The 23988-nt window shown below is 43.1% G+C and overlaps 1 protein-coding gene across 1 annotated transcript in view; it reads left to right on the plus strand.

Moving 5' to 3' along the window:
• malrd1 (MAM and LDL receptor class A domain containing 1) overlaps positions 1-23988 on the plus strand; it is a 117349-nt gene that overhangs the window by 26187 nt on the left and 67174 nt on the right. Inside the window, exons 6-16 of the mRNA XM_029756079.1 lie at positions 1715-1858; positions 2370-2528; positions 3278-3383; positions 4243-4616; positions 4827-5290; positions 15902-15989; positions 16245-16424; positions 16774-16933; positions 19758-19914; positions 20347-20457; positions 21974-22187. Of these exons, the coding sequence (XP_029611939.1) occupies positions 1715-1858; positions 2370-2528; positions 3278-3383; positions 4243-4616; positions 4827-5290; positions 15902-15989; positions 16245-16424; positions 16774-16933; positions 19758-19914; positions 20347-20457; positions 21974-22187 (2157 nt within the window). The remainder of the gene's footprint in view (positions 1-1714; positions 1859-2369; positions 2529-3277; positions 3384-4242; positions 4617-4826; positions 5291-15901; positions 15990-16244; positions 16425-16773; positions 16934-19757; positions 19915-20346; positions 20458-21973; positions 22188-23988) is intronic.

A 23988-nucleotide genomic window follows, 5' to 3' on the forward strand; every position in this document is an offset into this window, starting at 1 on the left:
GGGACATTAAAAACTGTAACATCTTATGCTTCACGGATTCGTGGCTGAACGACAACACTATCAACATACAGCTGGCTGGTTACACGCTATATCGGCAGAATAGAACAGCGGCGTCTGGTAAGACAAGGGGCGGCGGACTATATATTTTTGTAAATAACAGCTGGTACACGATATCTAAGGAAGTCTCGAGCTATTGCTCGCCTGAGGTAGATTATCTCATGATAAGCTGTGGACCACACTATGTACCTAGAGAGTTTTCATGTGTATTTTACGTAGCTGTTTACATACCACCACAGTCATAGTGAGCTGTATTCCACCATAAACAAACAAGAAAATGCTCACCCAGAGGCGGCGCTCCTAGTAGCCGGGGACTTTAATGCAGGGAAACTTAAATCCGTTTTCCAAATTTCTATCAGCATGTTAAATGTGCAACCAGAGGGAAAATAAACTCTGGACCACCTATATTCCACACACAGAGACGCATACAAAGCTCTCCCTCGCCCTCCATTTGGCAAATCTGACCATAATTCTATCCTCCTGATGCCTGCTTACAAGCAAAAATTAAAGCAGGAAGCACCAGTTACTCGATCAATAAAAAAGTGGTCAGATGAAGCAGATGCTAAGCTACAGGACTGTTTTGCTTGCACAGACTGGAATATATCCTGGGATTCCTCCGATGGCATTGAGAAGTACACCACATCAGTCATTGGCTTCATCAATAAGTGCATTGATGACGTCATCCCCACAGTGACCGTACCCCAACCAGAAGTCATGGATTATAGACAGCATCCGCACTGAGCTAAAGGCTAGAGCTGCCGCTTTCAATGAGCGGGACTCTAACCCAGAAGCTTATAAGAAATCCCGCTATGCCCTCCGACGAACCATCAAACAGGCAAAGCATCAATACAGGACTAAGATCGAATCGTACTACACCGGCTCTGATGCTCGTTGTATGTGGCAGGGCTTGCAAACCATTACACACTACAAAGGGAAGCACAGCCGAGAGCTGCCCAGTGACACGAGCCTACCAGACGAGCTAAACTAATTCTATGCTCGCTTCAAGGCAAATAACACTATAACATGCATGAGAGCACCAGCTGTTCTGGAAGACTGTGTGATCATGCTCTCCGCAGCCGATGTGCCTAAATGACTACCGACCCATAGCACTCACGTCTGTAGCCATGAAGTGCTTTGAAAGGCTGGTCATGGCTCACATCAACACCATTATTCCAGAAACCCTAGACCCACTCAATTTGCATACCGCCCCATCAGATCCACAGATGATGCAATCTCTATTGCACTCCACACTGCCCTTTCCCACCTGGACAAAAGGAACACCTATGTGAGAATGCTATTCATTGACTACAGCTCAGCGTTCAACACCATAGTGCTCTCAAAGCTCTACAGAGTATTTTGTGTAGATCGTGACAAAAAATTACAAATAAATCAATTTTAATCCAACTTTGTAACACAACAAAATTTGAAAAAGTCAAGGGGTGTGAATACTTTCTGAAGTCACTGTAGTGCACTACTTTTGACCAGGGCCTAAAGTAGTGCACTATATAGGGGATGCGATGCCATTTGTGACACTGTCTGAAAGGCCTCTACACGGTCCCTAGTCCACATTATTTACTGCTACCAGTAATAGCATTGTCTTGTCATGTGATATGTGTATTCCTTCCTTTCTATGTTCTTTATCTGCTTTCATTCCCAGCCCCAGATAGCAGTGTTCCTCTGTCCCCAGTCCTTCTGTGCCCCCCCTCCTCCTTCACCTGTGCCAGTGGGGAGTGTATTGATGAGGGCAAGGTGTGTGACTTCACCCCACATTGTCCTGGCGGGGAGGATGAAGCCAGCTGCCGTAAGAACCCTGTTGCCAAAAATGCCAAGTAACAAACACACTAAACTCCAAATCCCATAAACAACCCTGGGCATATCCCAGGTGCTGTGTTCAAGCTTCTGTCTTTTTGTAGTTTCAATTATCATCATTTTTTCTGCTACAGTTGTAGGCTATATCAGTAATGATCACGTTTGATCCTTCAGGTTTTTGAAGTTTGATGTAAGAGTACTTCTTCATTGTCCAATGTTGTCGAAGCTATGAATTAGTCAAATGTAGTCCGGAGGCCAGAAAGTGGGTCAGTTCCATTCCTATTGCATTTCACCATTGGAAAGCATTTAAATCCATGCATTGGCTGGAACGTAGATGGCATTGACCCTCCCTCTGCTAGATGCCATTGAATTCATTGTCTTGTTGATTAGATTTATTTTGCGGTAAAAACGTTACTACAGTTTAAAAAGTACACAGAAATCCCAGAGAATAACACAAGCAAGCTTGAAATACACTTACTTACTTATGCTCTCTCTTCACCCAGGCTCCTTCTGTGACTTTGAGAGTGACTCTTGCGGCTGGCATGAGTATGGCTTTGCCCAGGGCGATGGTTTCGACTGGGTCAGGGGCTCAGCAATGACTGTACCACTGGACCACCAGGGCCAGATCCCTCCTCTGGACCACTCCACCAACAGCAGCCAGGGTAGGGGGGAGGTGTCGCTGTCAACACAACACCACACAACACTCCAAACAGCACAGTAACGCGTAGCTCTGGTCCATGGTGTTACGTGCTGTTTCCTAACAGCATCAGTGTCAGAAAACCGCACCAAACACCTTGAACCAGAGCTAGGTAACACTGTGGTCTGAAAATAGTTATCTCGCCCACCCCCCACAGAGCGAGCTAATGGAATAAGCACAGAGGTGTGATTGCCTGATAAGAGGCTGTGTGGTGTCGGCTCGATGCTGTCGGTTTGAAAATAAGAGGCAGAATAAAATAATATTACTCACAGATTAAATCAATCACTTCTTCAGAAAATGCCCCGGCGGGTAATTTTGTAAGTACAGAGCCAGAGAGAGCAGCGGCGTCTGGAGAGAGAGAAACGCTTTCTCAGCCATCTGAATAATAGAGGGGAAATCGACATCTCTTCCGCCTGGTATTAAAAACCACACACCTCTGCGCAATATTTCACCCACTCCCAAACTTTATGTGTTCTTCTTCCTCTGCATTTTCAAATATATATTTTTTTGTAATCAGGATAGTCAGGTTAATTGTTGTACGTTTATGGCTTCTTCCTCATGTTTTTTTTATATGGGATGTCTCCTTCCTCCCTCTCTCCCCCCTCCTTCCTTCTCTCTGTCCATTTCTCTCAACTCTGCTATTTTCAGGTTTTTATGCTGTTGTAAAGTTCTCCTCTGCCTCTGGTTTTGTAAAGCTTTCCCTTCTCATTGCAGGCCACTTCATGTTTGTCTTGAAGAACAGTAGCAGTATTTCCCAGAAGGCTTTTCTCCGGGGCCCCCAGTACCGCCAGTCAGCCTCTGGGTGCACCATGACCTTCTGGTGAGGATGATGACCCTGCTATCTTACAAACGCCATTAGAAGATTCCATTCCTCATGGTTCAGTAATGGGCCTGATGTTATTTCCACACTGGGGTGCCTCAGGGTATAGCTTTTGATTATCTCAGTACAGTAGCTCACTTTCTCTATGGGGCACCATGACATTGTGGTACATACAAATTATTTACCGCTGTCTCTCTCAAAAGAATAGGCATGAATTGAGATAAAGCTGAATTTCTCCTCAGCTCATTCGTCTGTAGATATATCACATGCCTATATAAAGCTCTGCTGTTTTAGACTGCCAATTTGAGTTATAGATGTTCAAGTGCAGTATTTCACTAGCTCTGCCTCGCTCTCTCTCTCCCTCTCTTTTTGCTCTATGAGCATATCCCATTTCGTAGCTTCAGTCAGTAGTGAGACGTGCATCTGAATCGGTCACATTATGACACTTTTATGGCTGTTTAACAACCCTGTCAGAAGACAGATTGTATATTTCCTTTGGATGATTGGAATGCTACATTTGTCAGAAAATTGCAGTTCAAGGGTTTATCAATTTCATTTTCTCCAGAGCAAGCAGAAATGTTCACGTTTAATGTCCAGCATGTTACATTATCATTCCTGGACAAATCATTACCTCATCTCAAGAAATGAAATACACTTCAACAGAAAACTGTGATGGGTTGCAAACCAGCCTGGTCAAATGGCTGTTATGTATTAGTAGTATGTAAAGACTGCGTCCCAAATGGCAACCTATTCCCTACATATTGTACTACTTTTGACCAGAGCAAAGTAGTGCACTATAGAGGGAATAGTTTACCATTGGGACGCAAACAATTATCCCTCTCTACCCCCACACACCCAGGCATTATAACTCAGGCATCTCGGTGGGGGCTGCAGAAATGTACCTGCGTATCGCTGGCATGGACAACACCACCGTGCTGTGGCAAACCCTCTATAACCAAGGGAACCACTGGAACCGGGTCACAGTGCAGCTGGGCCGAATCACTCAGCCCTTCCAGTTCTCATTGGCTAAGCTCAGCCTGGGCGTGTTTGATGGAGTCTCCGCCCTGGACGACATCAGCTTCCAGAACTGCTTGTTGCCCCCGGCGGTGGAGGCGGGGCAGTGCCCCAGCCACACCCACTTCCACTGCTTGCGGAGCCGGGCATGTGTGGAGCACCTGCAGCTTTGTGACCTGGTGGACGACTGTGGGGATGGCTCGGACGAGGAGGACTGCTGTGAGTCATACTCACACAGACCGACACATAGGCAACCATACAATCAAAATAGAATGTACAGTATATGTGTGAGATACTAGAATATACAACAAAATAGGAACATTTTGGCTAAGCACTTGGCTCTTATAGCACCATATTTTGTGAGACGATAACAGGAAAACTCTTTATCTCTGTCAATATTGTCTTCCTCTCCATCTCTTCCTCTCTCAGCCGCGGAGCTGATTTGTGACTTTGAACAGGGACTGTGTAGCTGGACCCAGGAGCAGAGCCACAAGGGAGGTGACATCTTTGACTGGACGCACATCCAGGGCCCAACGCCCACCCTCCAAACTGGCCCCTGGAAGGACCATACTCTGGGCAACGTTAATGGTCACTACCTGTACATCGAGTCCTCTGCCCCCCAGGAGTTTAAGGACACGGCTGTGCTGGTCAGCCCAGTGTTCCAGCCTACCCTCCACCGTGGTAACGGAACGCCCAGCATCGCCACAAGCCCCCGCCACCCCTGTGTGTTCCGCTTCCACTACCACATGTTTGGGTCTCATGTGTTCCGCCTGGCCGTGTACATGAGGACCACCAAGCCCGGCCACGGTCACATGCTGTGGGTGCGCTACGGCAACCAGGGCAACCTGTGGCACAGGAAAACTCTCTACCTCAACAGCGCCAAGCCCTTCCAGGTAACTTGGGTTGCAAAATTCTGGTAAAACTTCCCAAAATTCCCAGGTTTTCTAGAAATCCCAGATTGGACATTTCCTGGAATCAGGAGGGACTAAGCAGGAAATTGGGAATCCTCCAATCAGGATTTCTGGAAAAACAAGGAATTTGGGGAAAGTTCCCTCTTTTTCAACCCTATAGGTAACTCATTCAAAACTCTTCAAATTAGTGCCAGAGAGAATCTTTATATGTGATGGTTTATTGATGTTGTCGTCTGGGGAATATGCCTTTGTGAGGGATGGTTGGTTCAGTGGTGTTTCTGCTATCAAACCACACTTGTACCTCCTAAAGAGGTGCCCGTCACTGCTCTGAGACTCAACAGAAAACAGTCCACATTGACATCAGTAGGTCAACTGTTCACTTCCAATCGGACAACACAAATTGCATGCTGTAGTTAAACAGTCCTCACTTGAGTTCCTTGTGGTTCAAAAGCCTTGTTCCCATTGGCATTTTTTTGTTGCATATCTGATTGGAAGCTGTTCTTTTTCCTGCAGTCTGAATAGCCAAAAAAGCACATTGAATCCGATATTTCAATCGCCATTTGAAACTGCTTGCGGAGTTTGCATGTTTGAAATCAGATACAAATCTGATTCTTGGCCAAGTGACTTGATCTGATTTATTTGTCCTCAAGTGGTTTTTAGCCTGTTATTTGGCACGTCTTGTTGCTTGCTAGCTACTCTGACATTTTTTACAAGAACAAGTTAACTGACTTGTTAATTGTTTACAAACAAATGAGTGAATGTGCTAGAAAGCTTAACAGCTACCTAGCTAGCTAGTTGACTGCTGTGGATAGCCAAAAAAGGACTTAAATAAAATGTTTTAAAGTTTTATTAACAAACAAAACACATTCCACATTCACAGATGTGGCAGACATAAATAATGTAATCAAATATAATATAAAACAAAACATACATATGTGGAGCAGCACTATCTGTGATCATAGCTATTTCCAGCTTTAGCTGAGACAACGAGCGAGGAATTTGTTTTGCAGCACCTTACACAACATGTACAGTATATACACACATTTCGCTAATCACCCCATTCACTCTGTCCAATTTTGAAATATAGTTGTGTAGTGGAGACCAATCTATCAAACCTGAGCTGTCTCTTGCAGAGGTTATGAGCTTTTCAAGAGGAAGAAAATCAACAATCTGGTCAATTCACATTATAAATGTAGGAGAAGAATTAGAAGCCCACAGTAGGTAGTGATAGTATGTGATAGTCCTAAACACATTTTCTGTTGGGCATGAAGAAGATAGAGACACGGGGTCATATCAAACTGTACATGTAGTTTGTTCTGTGCAGCAGTATGTATGGATTGCCAAAATCTGATAATCTCTCTACAACTCCAAAATACATGCATGTACAGTAAGTTCCACTTTCAGAGGTACATCTTTTACAATCAGGAGAAATGTCTGTATTCATTCTATAGAGTAATTTGTAAAAAAAAAAAAAATATATATATATATATATATATATATATATACATATATATATATATATATATATATATATATATATGTTTTTATATTAGAAGAGGAGCAGTATACCCTGTCTCAAACATCCACCCCATAACTCCACTGATAGGCAGGCAAAGGTCCTTTTCCCAGATTATTTTCAAATGGGTAAAGGAGGAGCCCACATTCTCAGAAAGGAATCTATTGATATAGGAGATTTTGCCTTTGGTGGATTGTGCTGTAGCAAGAAGGGTCTCAACTTCAGCTGAGCTCCAAAGCTCCCCTTGGAAGTGAATGAGGAAATGACGTGTCTAATATGAAGATATATTTTTTTAAATTGGATCTTCTCACATTGAATTCACTGCAGAGCTCTTGAAAGGATTTCAGTATAGTTGTGTTCTGATGAAATAGTTCTGAAACAGGTCTGAAACGGCCCTAATCCTGAGTATGCCGAAGATGAAAGTTGGCATCACTCAGGGCTTTGGGCAAGTTTGGGTTGCATGTTATAGGTGAGTGAGAGCATATCTGTGAGGAAATGCCGAGGTATTTCCATGCTAGTATGACGTTGTAAATCACAAAGGTTTTGGGTATGTTGCCCACTTCACTAAAGTTATTCCTGAATATAATTGAGCTTAGGGGCAATGGACCACAGGATTGGGCCTCTATCTGAATCCACATTGAGTCTTGTCTGTTTGTGATCCATGTTAACATGTTGTGGAATTGTAGTACAATTGAAGGCAGGGAAGTGCAAAACCACTCTTAGATTCAGGTTTCGATAGAATGGAGAACTTTATCCTAGGTTTTTTATTGCCCCATATACATTTGGTGATGCTTTGGTTGGTTGTTTAGAAAAAAGAAACTGGGAGATAACATGAAAGCATCTGAAATAAATAGTTCAATCTGGGGAGGATGTTCATATGGATAGCATTGATTCTTCCGACTTTGCTAATTGGGAGGGAAATCCAGTTTTGGAGATCATTCTTGATTCGATCCAGGAGTGGGAGACCATTTTCCTTGAAAAGGCAATTCAGATCTGGTGTTACAACGATTCCAAGGTATTGAAACCCCCTGTGTCTTCCATTGGAACAGGAAGAGTGTCTTCATAGAGCTAGTGAGTTGAAGATTGAGAGGGAAAACAATGGATTTGTTCAAATATATCTTATTTCCTGACAACTGGGATTTCTCAGGGTTGGATATGTAGAGCAAGACATGATCCGCATAGAGGGAAATCTTGTTCTGAAGGCCACCTGCAGAAACCCCCATAATACTTGGATCGCTCCTCATCAACTCTGCCCCAACAAGTAGAGCGGGGGGGGGACAGCGAGCATTCTTCTTTTGTTCCACATCTCGAAGGGAATCTGTGAGAGTTCAGACCGTTAGTAGACACCATGGCATTTGAATGAGAATATAGGGACTTAATCCTTTTACTAAAGTTTGGTGCCCATATTGAACTTTTCTAAGACGGAGAACAGAAAGCTCCACTCCATCCTGTCGAACGCTTTCTCAGCATCCAGTGAAGCCAGCAGGACAGAGGTCTTTTGTGCGTTTACCTGATCTATAATATCAAAAAGACGGTTTGGTCCGCTTTTATTATTTTGGGAAGAAGAGTGTTTCGTCTTTTGGCAAGCAATTTGGTAGTTATTTTGTAGTCGAAAACCAACAAGCTTATGGGCTAGAAGGACGAGCAGGATAGAGTGTCCTTGTCTTTTTTTGAGCAACACTGTAATGCGAGCTGTGTACATTGAGCCTGGGACAGCTCCGTTTTTACAAAAACCATCCAGCATTGGCATGAAAATAGGGCTAAGCTGGGACCAAAAAGCTTTGTAGAACTCTCTGGGAAATCCGTCTGGGCCTGGGGACTTGTTAGGTGACATGGAGATAATTGCCTCTAGGACCTCCTCAGGAGTGAAGGGGGAGTTGAGATCCTCTTGGTCGGTCTCCGATAGTTTTGGTAGCGAGATTCCTCTATGAAGGAAGGGAGTTCTGCTTCTGTATGTTTTCTCTCAGAAGTATATCATTTGCAGTAAAAATCATGAAAAGTTAAATGTATCTTATCTGGATCATAAGTGACCTCGTCATCTTCTGTTCGGATTGTATGCTTGGACTGCTCTTTTTTAAATTGGTATGCAAGCAATCTGCTAGGCTTATTGCTATACTCATGGTATTTCTGTTTAGTAACGAAAACATATTTTTTATCTCTCGAGTATAATCCAAATTTAGTTTGGCTTTGGCTGCTTGAAGTTGACTCCAGGAGGAGCTGTCTGTTGATTGTTTATATATATTTTTTTTTCAGCATTCCAGCTCCCTTTCAAAATCTAACAATTAGATTGGTTGCCCATACAGTGACCCAGTTATTATAGGAAATCTTTCCCTCTGGATCAGATATGTTTTTGTCAATTATGAATGGAACATGCTTATGGATAAGTATGGCTGTGCCTCTATTGTTAGATTTGAAAGATGAGAAATACACCTGTCCCACCCAAGCTCTGCTCAGTTTAGCGTGTTCGCTAAACTGGCACCACAGAGGTGTGTCTCTTGTAATAGCGCAATGTCTGCTTTTTCCTTTTGAGAGCACATAGTATCTTTTTCCGTTTTATTGCAGGACCTAGCGCATGGCAGTTCCATGTCAGTAGACTAAAGGTACTAGTCAAAGTCATTGTACAGTTATCGAACTGTAGTGCAAGTCATCTCTGGGTATAGGTAGATAATAGTTACAGCTGCCATCACATGAAATTAAAAAAAGAACAATCTCTGAACACCCCAGCCGAATTCCCAAACAACTCGACATACTGTTTCCTTTTGGATCTGTTAACCCCAAGCTTAGTCACAATTCTGTGTTTTTGAAAAATGCGAACAATGCCTCATCCTCTCCGCCCCGCATTAACTGAGTGACAATGTAGCATCCGTCCAGACCACAGTTAAAAAGAGAGGGAGAAATAAAGTAAATAAAAGCAATAGCCCAGCCTACAAATAAATCCTCCAAATCCTCCAAAGGACATAGGTTTAATCCCGAGTTGCGCAGCGGTCTAAGGCACTGCATCTCAGTGCTAGAGGAGTCACTGAAGATACCCTGATTCGAATCCAGGCTGTATCACAACCGGCCGTGATTGGGAGTCCCATAGGGCGGCATACAATTGGTCCAGCGTCGTCCGGGTTTGGCCGGTGTAAGCCGTCATTGTAAATAAGAATTTGTTCTTAACTGACTTGCCTAGTTAAATAAAGGTTAAATAAAAAAACAGAAATGAGGGAACAAATCCCTAAGAGGAATCTATAGGATAAGTTATTTGTTATATCAACAGAATAATAAGGCAATCATACACATAAACATCAGCTTGACACACTGTTCCTCCTGCTGATGTGTCTGCCAGATAGCCTATATGTTCTACAGACAAGATAACACGCTGTAAATGGTTAATTTTCTCACTTCACATTAAAGGTGAAATAAAAGAAGGATAAAACGTTAATAGGCCTAGGTTAGGCTATAGGGCATATCCCTCTCTCAGATAAAACGTTAATAGGCCTAGGTTAGGCTATAGGGCATATCCCTCTCTCAGATAAAACGTTAATAGGCCTAGGTTAGGCTATAGGGCATATCCCTCTCTCAGATAAAACGTTAGTAGGCCTAGGTTAGGCTATAGGGCATATCCCTCTCTCAGATAAAACGTTAGTAGGCCTAGGTTAGGCTATAGGGCATATTCCTCTCACAGCCAAAATAAAATAAATAAAAGGATGTCTTCAACAGAGGATGAGGTTGGCAGTTGTTGGGCCTTTGGAAGGGACGTGTTCTCATGCTCCTGGCTAATGGCGCTAGTTTTTTCTGAAGCTAACTCTTTCTTGGATGCTTTTTCAGTGGCTATTGCTCGAGTCCGGGTAAAAATGTCACACGTAAATGTTGCCTTTAGTAGCCGCCATGGCTATTTTGACTATAGCTAATGGGGTTTAACTTGAAGTGGAGGTAAGATTAAGAATTGGAAATTACTTGTGCGGAATTCTCAGTTCATGCGGCCATCTCGTTCAAGAGTCCCGTGATCCCCCTTACACTATGATTTTGAACATTCAAAACAACTGGGAAATGTCCATGGCAGGCATTGTTGTCACCTTAGCTTGCTACATAACCTCTGAGTGATAAAAAGCATGAGCACCACCACCAATCAACCTACACTTCTGCGCACACACCCATTGTTACTATGACAACAAGCGTAGCCATGATAGCAAATGACTGCTGTTTGGACAGTCAGTATTCCAAAACAGATTTGAAAAACAAAACTGATTTGAGCATTAAGGTCTGCAGTGTGAACAAGGCTTAATTGCACTGAAGCAAAGAGGGCCTGATTAAGTCACTAGCTAATATGCTGTAGTCAGGGGTTGTCACGTTCTTCCCTAGGCTCAGCATATCTCCCCTCTATCCAATAAACTTGGGTTTATTCCAGCTCACATCCAATTAACAGTCCAGATTAATTGGCTCAGGCCTGAGGTGAGCTGTAGGAGGAGTAAAAGCAGCCCTCTAAGGGTGGAGGAGATAGGCTCACTGCATACACACTCACTCACTCACTCACTCACTCACTCACTCACTCACTCACACGTTGCTCTATCAGTCCGAATTATGGGGGAGCCAGGGAGAGGTAAGCTCTGCTGAATGAGACATGAGTTCCTCTGAACTCAACAAAAGTCAAACTTTGGGAGGGGGGGGGGGGGGGTCTCTAAATATTATTAATTTGACCGGGACGCGCATCGACAGCAAGATGCATCAACCTCACCGAAGAAAACATCTGAGCAAGCGAAACAGCGCCTTTTTGTCTCAGTATATGTATCCCATGTATCTGATACTGTCTGGCCAAAAATAGTATGACAATTCACCTCTCCAGTGAGATAGATTGAGCCACTTGCAAATTGAAGGAAGATTATGAAACGTTCTTCCATACTTTTTTTGTTGTTCACATTTTTGGGGAAGCATGGCTTCCCGTGGCATCCATGAATACACACCACTGTAGTAGGCTTAATGACAATCACCAAATGTCATTACATGTTAGGTGTTTGTAACAGATATCTCTTAACATTTATCAAATGGCACGTGCACAGTGCACTGTTTGGATGCTGGAATTATGGACGAGCGTGCAGGTAGCCTACTTTTTGAAGTGATTTGTTTCACAATCAGATGAAACATCATGAATGGCTGAGTTCATGCCACATTAAAATGTAATACATGTTTACTGTTAAATGATGTCTTTACTATTAGGCCCATAAAAAATATTAGGCCCAATAGTCTCCCAAGAATGTCACGGTATAATTCACACACTGTGTGGAATTCTAATATACTGAACAAAAATATAAATGCAACATGCAACAATTTCAAGTTACAGTTCATATGAGGAAATTTGTGAATTGAAATTAATTCACTAGATTCTAATCTATGGATTTCACATGACTTGGAATACAGATATGCATCTGTTGGTCACAGATACCTTTAAAAAAAATGGGCCTCACAATGGGCCTCAAGATCTCGTCACGGTATTTTTGTGCATTCAAATTGCCATAGATAAAATGCAATTGTATTCGTTGTCCGTAGCTTATGCCTGCCAATACCATACCCCACCGCCACAATGTGGCACTCTGTTCACAACGTTGACATCAGCAAACTGTTCGCCCACAAAACGCCATACACATGGTCTGCGGTTGGGAGGCCGGTTATATGTACTGCCAAATTCTCTAAACTACGTTGAAGGTGGCTTAGGGTAGAGAAATTAACATTAAATTCTCTGGCAACAGCTCTGGTGGACATTCCTACAGTCAGCATGCCAATTGCACACTCCTTCAACATTTGAGACATCTGTGGCATTGTGTTGTGTGACAAAACTGCACATTTTAGAGCACAAGGTGCATCTGTGTAATGATCCTGCTGTTTAATCAGCTTCTTGATATGCCACACCTGTCAGATGGATGGATTATCTTGGTAAAGGAGAAATGCTCACTAACAGGGATGTAAACAACATTTGAGAGAAATAAGCTTTTTGGGCGTATGGAAATGAACATTTCTGGGATATTTTATTTCAGCTCATGAAACATGGGACCAATACTTTACATGTTGCGTTTATATTTTTGTTCAGAATAGAACAAACCTGGGGGTGGTCAGTGGTGGAGTATTTCATTAGCTTGCTAGCTAACAGTTAATTGGATTTGAAGAGCTGCGTTGGAGTAAATGGTGTAGTGCAATTTATTTTAGGTGAGGGAGCGCAATAAAAACATAATTACTTCATAATTTCTGAATCACAATGTGTAGCCTATTGAATATCATTGTAGAATTGGTCTATGCATAAAATGCATCCTCCAATTGCAATGTCTGCCTATATATTGCCCACATGTATTGTCACAAGAACATTTACATTTTTAATTCCCTCAACCACCAAGTTAAACTGCATGCCAATCATTTGATCTCGATCAGTTTCATGGGAATATGCATGTAGATGTTGAATTACTGTTTTGTGAGCGAATTAAAGCATACGGCGTTATCAAACTATTAGCCTTTCTTGTAGGCCTATTTTGTTTCAATCAAAGCATACAGTGCATTCGGAGAGTATTCAGACCCTTGACTTTTTGTTATGTTACGGCCTGATTCTAAAATTGATTAAATACAATTTTTTTCTCATCAACCTACACACAATACCCCAAATGACAAAGTCAAAACAGGCTTTTAGATTTTTTTTGCAAATGTATATAAAAAACAGAAATATCTTATTTACATAAGTATTCAAACCCTTTGCTATGAGACACGAAATTGAGCTCAGGTGCATCCTGTTTCCATTGATCATCCTTGAGATGTTTCTGCAACTTGATTGGAGTCTACCTGTGGTAAATTCAATTGATTGGACATGATTTAGAAGGCACACACCTGTCTATATAAGGTCCCACATTTGACAGTGCATGTCAGAGCAAAAACCATGCCATGAGGTTGAAGGAATTCTCCATAGAGATCTGCGACAGGATTGTGTCGAGGCACAGATCTGGGGAAGGGTACCAAAAAATGTCTGCAGCATTGAAGGTCCCCAAGAACACAGTGGCCTCCATCATTCTTAAATGGAAGAAATTTGGAACCGCCAAGACTCTTCCTAGAGCTGGCCGCCCGGCCAAACTGAGCAATCGGAGAAGGGGCTTCATCAGGGAGGTGACCAAAAACCCAATGGTCACTCTAACAGAGCTCTAGAGTTCCTCTGTGGAGATGGGAGAACCTTCCAGGAGTACAACCATCTCTGCAGCACTCTACCAATCAGGCCTTTATGGTAGAGTGGCCAGACAGAAACCAAGATTGAACTCTTTGGCCTGAATGCCAAGCGTCACGTCTGGAGGAAACCTGGCACCATCCCTACAGTGAACTGGGGTGGTGGTTCATGCTGTGGGGATGTTTTTCAGCGGCAGGGACTGGGAGACTAGTCAGGATCGAAAAGATGAACGGAGAAAAGTACAGAGCGCTCAGGAACTCAGACTGGGGCAAAAGTTCACCTTCCAACAGGACAATGACCATAAGCACACAGCCAAGACAATGCAGGAGTGGGTTCGGGACAAGTCTCTGAATGTTCTTGAGTGGCCCAGCTAGAGCCCGGACTTGAACACGATTGAACATCTCTGAAGAGACCTGAAAATAGCTGTGCAGCAACACTCCCAATCCAACCTGACAGAGCTTGAGAGGATCTGCAGAGAAGAATGGGAGAAACTCCCCAAATACCGGTGTGCCAAGCTTGTAGCGTTATACCCAAGAAGACTCGAGGCTGTAATCGCTGCCGAAGGTGCTTCAACGAAGTACTAAATAAAGGGCCTGAATATTTATGTAAATGTGATATTTACGGTTTTTGCTTTGTCATTATGGGGTATTGTTTGTAGATTGATGAAAGGTAACAAAATGTGGAAAAAGTCAAGGGGTCTGAATACTGTCCGACTGCACTGCATATCCTGCCTAGTGGCGCGCGTTGTTGAGTTTTGGCCTCATGAGTAGTTATTTTTTACTATTCAGTTTCAGATAAGAAATGACTGAGGAGGTGTTTTTGGTGTTGTAGGCCTACTATGCTACAGTATATGCTACTATGTTCGGTACTGTTATGTAAAATAATAATGAATCGTGTGATCTTGTAAACGAGCACCATTGTGAGAAGTGATAATCTTCTATTTGTAATAATAATAATAATAATAACAATACAAATAAGTAATGAGTGTGACTATCAGATGTAGGTAAAATCTTCATGAAGGTTATTGAGTGATTTGAGCCCCCTTCGATTCGTGGTGCAGAAAGGACAGGCAGTGAATTTGGATCCTAAATCACATGGGTTTGATGGTAAGGTTCATATGGTGGATCAGTATTTTTGCACATGGAAAGTTGGGCGAGTTCAAGTGTGTATGACATGAACTCCAAGTCCATAAAAAACTGTTTTGAGGACAGCCGTTTTAGCAACCCCTGATAGAGTTTTCTGTCTGTAACTGTTCTTGTTACATCGGATTTGGCCAACTCATTTGGCCCAGAGAGAGAGAGAAGACAAGGAAGAAATCACCATTTACCTACCTATAGGCTGCTATAGTCTACATATTTATTTAGTTTGACATTCTACCGTTTTCATGGAATTTTTGGGGTAATTAAATAGAATTTATTTAGAATAGAATCGGAATCTATTTTCCAGAAATATTTGTCCCAACTTCGTGTATTCTCTAATAGGAAAAAGTGAGGGAGTGCCACTCCCCTGCGCTACGACAGCACTATATCTCTGGTTGTAGTACTTGACTTGCTCAGGACTCAGCGTTTTGGGTTTATGCTGAAACGACAATCTACAACTGTGTTCTGAGGTAATTTGTTCTCCATACTGTGCTGCTCTCCTGGTAGAGCGACAGTTACCAGGCTATAGGCTGAACCTGCTGAGGAGGCTGAAAGAGACATATGTCTGCATCTCAAATTACACTCTATTCCCTATGTAGTGCACTTCTATTGACCATTGCCCATATAGCTGTTCACTACATAGGGAATCAGTTGCCATTTGGGACACTGCCATAAAGTACAGTATAACACACTGCACTTAGATGGAAAACAAACATACACACACACACACACACAGAGCCATACATTGTTGTTTGTGTTGGCAGATTCTGGTCGAGGGCACAGTCGGTGACGACTTCAATGGAGACATCGCCATTGATGACCTGTCCTTCCTGGACTGTGTGCTCTATAATGGTAATTAGTATACATACTTCAGCAATACCCCTAGATATTCAACATACATCTATTTATTATTATTATTATTATTATTTAGACCACTTCCACTGCCATAAAACATTTTTGGGACAGCTGAGGCAAGCACACCATTTTTCTTCAGGAAGATTTCCGTTTGTAGTTATACCTTACCACCAGCATATAAAACTGTGTCCCACTCTAGACGGAGTTACAGTTTGTTGGATGTGTTGTGTGTTTTTCATTTGTTTGTTTCAGGGGACTTGCCCTCAGTGAGCCCCATCACCCCCTTCCCCCCGACGGAAGCCCCTACAGTCCAGCCCCACATCTGCCCATTGGGGAAGTTTGTGTGTGGGGCGCACGGAGAGTGTGTGGACCAGAGCAGGGTGTGTGACTTCAGACATGACTGCTCCGACGGGTTAGACGAACAGCACTGTGGTGGGTATGGACCTTGTTCCCTCAGATCTGGGGCCGTGTGTATAGAGGTCTTGCCTCCCCATTTAAACTTTTTCAACTGTGTGTCTCAAAGGCAAATCTGCTTGATGCATATGGCCCCTTGGGCTGTGATTTGACCAGAATTGGATTATTGGAATCTTTCCCTTCTCTCTCTTTCTCTCCCACCGTCTTTCTGTCCTTGCTGTGCACTCTCTTCGTCCACAGAGAAGACAGAGACCACTAGAACTGTCTTGAAATGGAATTGAAATGGAATTGTTCTGTATTGTCTAATGGTGTTTGTTTCTTTCTTGGTTTCTTTCTTTGTTTCTTTGTTTCTGTGTGTCCCCCCCAGTGAAGGAGGTATGTGATTTTGAGGGGGGCGTTGCATGTGGCTGGGAGAGGGTCTGTCCTGCTCCCTCTGCCCTGCTTCATTCATTCCGCTGGCTCCCTGACCAGGGAAACACCGTACACCTCGGGGAGCAGTACCACCGGCCAGTCATCGACCACACCCTGTGAGTCACAAACACATGCACAGACACAGGCACACATGTACACGTACAGTACAGGCACACATGTACACATATAGTACAGGCACACATGTACACATACAGTACAGGCACATATACGTGCACACACACACACACACACACACACACACTAGCAATGTGCATGAGGATCACTCCTTTTCAGCCATCTGAAAATCCACTTGTCACTTAAATATCACTGGATTGATTTTCCCGTTAACGTAGCGACCGCGGAAACATTTGTAATGAGCTGTCAAACACACTCTGGTAATGGATGAAGTGATGCATATATAAGAATTGCCAATGCTTCGTCTGGGATTTAACGCACCGGCTCGGCAATTACATCACAAGAAAGATAACTTTATTTTAGTTGGTGTTGATTTTTTTGTGCAATTTTTTAAAATGTTTTTTATTTTATTTCATCTTTATTTAACAAGGCAAGTCAGTTAAGAACAAATTCTTATTTTCAGTGACGGCCTACCGGGGAACAGTGGGTTAACTGGCTTGTTCAGGGGCAGAACAACAGATTTTTACCTTGTCAGCTCTGGGATTCAATCCACCAACCTTTCGGTTACTGGCCCAACGCTCTAACCACTAGGCTACCTGCCGCCCCAATTGAAAAAACGAATGATTTAATACAGTTGAAAGGTTTACAAATCAAATGCGCTAAAATGAAATCAACTTCTGAAAATGAACACTCGGATTATAGTGATATTATGTCCAATCTTGCAGACAATGTAAAGTATTAATGGGTGTAATCTCGAGCCAAGCGTGTTGATTTTTAAATGCGTGGGTATCCTTCCCTTGACACACTTGTTGAATTATGCAAGAGAATGTGACAACAGTAATTAATGAAGCAGTCTAGACAGCGCAGGTGAGTGCAGGTAGGCCTAGACACAGCAGGTGAGTGCAGGTAGGCCTAGACACAGCAGGTGAGTGCAGGTAGGCCTAGACACAGCAGGTGAGTGCAGGTAGGCCTAGACACAGCAGGTGAGTACAGGTAGGCCTTGACACAGCAGGTGAGTGCAGGTAGGCCTAGACACAGCAGGTGAGTGCAGGTAGGCCTAGACACAGCAGGTGAGTGCAGGTGGACCTAGACACAGCAGGTGAGTGCAGGTGGACCTAGACACAGCAGGTGAGTGCAGGTGGACCTAGACACAGCAGGTGAGTGCAGGTGGACCTAGACACAGCAGGTGAGTGCAGGTAGGCCTAGACACAGCAGGTGTGTTGTGGTTGCAGCCCTGTTCCACCAATTTATATTAATTTATTTATGTGGGAAATATACCCAGTGTATATATGCAAATTAGGCACATATTTTTCTTTATTTTATCACAAAATATTTATAAAAAAATACCTGATATACTAAGGAAATGTATATGAAAAAAAGATACATTTTACAATAACAATTTCGATTACCATTTCTACACACACACACACACACACACACACACCCGGGCCAAAAACGCCATCACAGCCCTCTGAGACATCCTCTGAAACTGAGTGAGGATGTTTCAGATGGTTACCTGTCTGGGCTATGATTGCCTATCTGAGGGGTTGACAGTGAGAGCAGAAATCAACTCCTCCACTCTATTGCTGTCATTTCCTTTCCTCTTGTAGCCAGTGGGCCAGAGTGCAGGTGCAATCATCCCTCTTCCGTCCCCTCCTCCTCCCTCTTTCCCTCACTCCTGCTGCAGTCCTTTACTCTTCAGTAACAGACGATCATTAAGCTCCGGCAGCCATGGAAGTGAGAGGGGGAACTCTGTCTTCTCCAAGCCCAAGGGGAGCCTCTCCTCTCTTGGCTAGGAAGGGCGGAGAGGCATGGTATCCAGGGAGCTGTGAGCTTATGGAGATGGATGAAAGCAGTCAAGCGAATCGCAGCCCTCTACTCTATTCTCCCATGGTTGTAAAAAGGATGACTGTGATTGACAATCTGTAGGGGCCTGGGTCTAGTACAGGGAGAGATAGATGAGTTTCAGTGACCTGCCTCTGCCTCTGTGGGTGGGCGACGCTCGAGGACTTGTCGGACGTGGAGGCAATGTTCTTGAGCCGAGCGGGGAAAAGACGAGGATGTCGTCGAGGTAGACGAACACAAACCGGTTCAACATGTCGCGGAGAACGTCATTAACCAGGGCCTGGAACACAGCAGGAGCGTTGGTCAGGCCGAATGGCATCACCAGGTATACGTAGTGTCCGCTAGCCGTGTTGAAGGCTGTCTTCCACTCCAGGGGCAGAGTCAGTAAGGTACAGAACAGCAGGAAGGCTCAGGGTCAGAGCGGGCAGAGGTCAGTAATCCAGGGCAGTGTCACAAGGTACAGAACGGCAGGCAGGCTCAGGACGGGCAGAATGGTCAAAACCGGAAGAACTAGAAAACAGGGACTAAAGAGACACGGAATAACACGCTGGTCAGCTTGACGAGACAAGACGAACTGGCAACAGACAAACAGGAAAAACAGGTATAAATGCACAGGGGATAATGGGGAAAATGGGTGACACCTGGAGGGGGGTAGAGACAAGCACAAGACAGGTGAAACAGATCAGGGTGTGACAACTACAGTGTATTTGTTCTTAACCAACCCTATTTCCCATAAACTAATACTTTCTGCATTTTATATATCATTATCATATATATTGTATTGCACTTTAAGGTAATTGTCTTTCAAGGTCATCTCTATTTATTGTCTCTGTTTGTTGTATGTGTCTGAACCACGGCTATAGCCTTAAATAGAATCGCCCCACGGTGACAAAGTTGTTTGAATTCAATTGTGTTGATAATGTGAACCTCTAACCTTCCCTCTTCTTGTCTCTACACTAGTGGCAGTCCAGAGGGTTGGTACATGTACGCAGACAGCTCCAACGGTGGTTACGGCCACATCACCGACCTGCAGACCCCTGTCATCTCCTCCACTGGACCCCAGTGCACCTTGGGATTCTGGTATCACATGAGCGGCTTCACTGTGGGAACCCTGCAGGTGAATGAATCCCATAGAGTCTCTCAGATGGGTCATCGAGAAAAGATCAAATAAGAAGCGTTGCGTTGCTTCTGTGAGAAATATATAAATGGTATTCATGGGAAACAAGGGTCTAAATAGACAGAATAAGTTTTAGCTTATGTAAAAAAATAATAATTGTGAAACTAAAAGCCTGCAACAAAAAACATGGCACTTATTTTGTCATCTGAATTAAAAAGCCTTTGTTTCTTTATGGCAGGCTTTAAGATTTTTTTTTTTTTTTTTACATAACCTTAAACATGTTTTGTTCTCAGTCTCTCAAAAGTACTTTGCACCACAATATATCATATGGTGAATAAAATACGGCTAATGGCCATGACAATGTTTTAAAAAATGTATTTGTTATCACAAAGCAGTGGTACAATTGTGAGATTTTCTTACTGTATTTCACAGGTGTTATTGAAGTATGGAAATGTCACCCATGAAGTGTGGTCCCAGACTGGTAACCAAGGCAACAAATGGAGACGTGGAGAAGTGTTTCTCGGAATCGACCATGGCTTCCAGGTCTGTCAATCATCTTGTCTTGGAGAGAACCATGTCCATAAATCCATCTGTCACAGATCTAGTGGAGTGATTCATGCTTATTCATGCTGTTCCATGCTGGATAAGAGCGTCCGCTAAATGACTAAAATATAAAACGGTTTTGTGGACTCTTTTTTTTGGGGGGGGGGGTCATTTGCAATTCATGCTTGACTGTTACACTAAGAGGATTTCGACTCACACAGCCACAGATTGATTGTTTGACTCTGTAAAGAGAATTAATCACATTTATTTTATAAAGCCCTTTTTTACATCAGCAGTTGCCACAAAGTGCTTTACAGATACCCGGCCTAAATCCCAAAGAGCAAGCAAAGCAAATGCGAAAGCACAGTGGCCAGGAAAATCTCCCTAGACGGAAGTTATCTATAGGAAGAAACTGCATGCTATCACTGCATGCTATCCAATGGCTGAGTTCACCCTACCAAAAACAAGACAAAGACCTGACATCAACAGTGAAATAGCAATTTTAGCAACAAATCCCCTGACCTTTGTACTGATGTCCATTAACCTTTGTCAACCGGGCCCAGTCAGATCAGCCATTCAGATAGAGCAATCAGTGTGTCCTTTAGCACTGAAGCGGTGTGTTCAAGAGCAGCTTTCTTACCATCAGAGCTTCAGTGCCCTTTCTCTCTCCCACAAAGCACTTAATCAGCCCAGGTCCTCTCTCTCATGTGAAATACAGGTAACTGCCAAAATAAAGGAAACACCAACTTAGTGTCTTAAAGGCGTTGGGCCACCACGAGCCACCAAAACAGCTTCAATACGCCTTGGAATAGATTCTACAAGTGTCTGGAACTCTATTGGAGGGATGCGACACCATTAGTCCATGAGGAATTCAATAATTTGGTGTTTTGTTGATGGTGGTGAAAAACACTGTCTTAGGTGTCTCTCTAGAATCTCCCATAAGTGTTCATTTGGGTTGAGATCTGGTGACTGAGACACATACACACACCCTTTAAACCGCATATGCTCCTATGAGACCACTCTTTTAACATTGCTGAGATCTCTTCTTCTAGCCACGGTAGCCAAAATAATAGGCAACTGTGCATTTTATACATGACCCTAAGCATGATGGGATGTTAATTGCTTAATTAACTCAGAAAACCTCACCTGTGTGGAAACACCTGCTTTCAATATACTTTGTGTCGCTCATTTACTCAAGTGTTTCCTTTATTTTGGCAGTTACTTGTACATGACTCAGCAATTTGAAGGATGAGCTGCTTGTGTAGTATACAGTTGGTGATTTTGGGCTACATCCTAAGTGGAACCTTATTCCCTTTATAGTGCCCTTCTTTTGACCAGGTACCATTTGGGATGCCCTGGTATGTTGGGTTTAATTGTGTTTATGTAATGTTTAGCCTTGCTTACCAGGATTATAGTGAAGATGGCTGAGAACAAGACTAATGACATGTTATTGTGAATTTGCTAGTTTATACGGTACTAGACCGTTTTGTTGAGTTATATCCTGTCTGTCATTTAGGTGATCTTCCAGGCCAAGCGGGGGATCAGCTACATGGGAGATGTGGTGGTGGATGACGTGACCTTCCAGAACTGCACCCCTCCCCTCAGCCCAGAGCAGCCGTGTGGGCCTGAGGAGTACACCTGCTCCAATGGATACTGCATCCCAGAGGACAACCTGTGTGACTTCCTCAATCACTGTGGAGATGGCTCCGACGAGGACCCCTATATCTGCAGTGAGTGAGAGACCCTTCGCCTGCCCGTTTGATAATAATTAACTAAAGAACAGTGTTACTTACAGGAGCTTTTGTTGAATTTTGTTGGATTAATTTTTTTATTTCACCTTTTATTTAACCAGGTAGGCCAGTTGAGAACAAGTTCTCATTTACAACTGTGACCTGGCCAAGATAAGGCAAAGCAGTGCGACAAAAACAACAACACAGAGTTCCACATAAACAAACGTACAGTAAATAACACAATAGGAAAATCGACAGTTGAAGTCGTTTCTCAACCACTCCACAAATGTATTGTTAACAAACTATAGTTTTGGCAAGTCGGTTAGGACATCTACTTTGTGCATGACAAAAGTCATTTTTCCAACAATTGTTTACAGACAGATTATTTCACTTATAATTCACAGTATCACAATTCCAGTGGGTCAGAAGTTTACATACACAAAGTTGACTGTGCCTTTAAACAGCTTGGAAAATTCCGGAAAATTATGTCATGGCTTTAGAAACTTCTGATAGCCTAATTGACATCATTTGAGTCAATTGGAGGTCTACCTGTGGATGTATTTCAAGGCCTAGCTTCAAACTCAGTGCCTCTTTGCTTGACATCATGGGAAAATCAAAAGAAATCAGCCAAGACCTCTGGTTCATCATTGGGAGCAATTTCTAAATGCCTGAAGGTACCACATTCATCTGTACAAACAATAGTACGCAAGTATAAACACCATGGGACCACACAGCAGTCATACCGCTCAGGAAGGAGACGCGTTCTGTCTCCTAGAGATGAACGTACTTTGGTGCGAAAAGTGCAAATCAATCCCAGAACAACAGCAAAGGACCTTGTGAAGATGCTGGAGGAAACAGGTACAAAAGTATCTATATCCACAGTAAAACAGGTCCTATATCAACATAACCTGAAAGGCCGCTCAGCAAGGAAGAAACCACTGCTCCAAAACCGCCATAAAAAAGCCAGACTATGGTTTGCAACAAAGATCGTACTTTTTGGAGAAATGTCCTCTGGTCTGATGAAACAAAAATAGAACTGTTTGGCCATAATGACCATTGCTATGTTTGGAGGAAAAAGGGGGAGGCTTGCAAGCCAAAGAACACCGTCCCAACCGTGAAGCACGGGGGTGGCAGCATCATGTTGTGGGGCTGCAGGAGGGACTGGTGCACTTCACAAAATAGATGGCATCATGAAGCAGGAAAATTATGTAGATATATTGAAGCAACATCTCAAGACATCAGTCAGGAAGTTAAAGCTTGGTCGCAAATGGGTCTTCCAAATGGACAATGACCCCAAGCATACTTCCAAAGTTGTGGCAAATGGCTTAAGGACAACAAAGTCAAGGTATTGGAGTGGTCATCACAAAGCCCTGACCTCAAACCTATAGAAAATTTGTGGGCATAACTGAAAAAGTGTGAGCAAGCAAGGAGGCCTACAAACCTGACTCAGTTACACCAGCTCTGTCAGGAGGAATGGGCCAAAATTCACCCAACTTATTGTGGGAAGCTTGTGGAAGGCTTCCCGAATTGTTTGACCCAAGTTAAACAATTTAAAGGCAATGCTACCAAATGCTAATTGAGTGTATGTAAACTTCTGACCCACTGGGAATGTGATGAAAGAAATAGAAGCTGAAATAAATCATTCTCTCTACTATTATTCTGACATTTCACATTCTTAAAATAAAGTGGTGATCCTAACTGACCTAAAACAGGGAATTTTTACTAGGATTACATTTTCAGGAATTGTGAAAAACAGTTGAAATGTATTTGGCTATGGTGTATGTAGACTTCCGACTTCAAC

This window comes from Salmo trutta, chromosome 6 (assembly GCF_901001165.1).
Source record: "Salmo trutta chromosome 6, fSalTru1.1, whole genome shotgun sequence".
NCBI classification, from domain to species: domain Eukaryota; kingdom Metazoa; phylum Chordata; class Actinopteri; order Salmoniformes; family Salmonidae; genus Salmo; species Salmo trutta.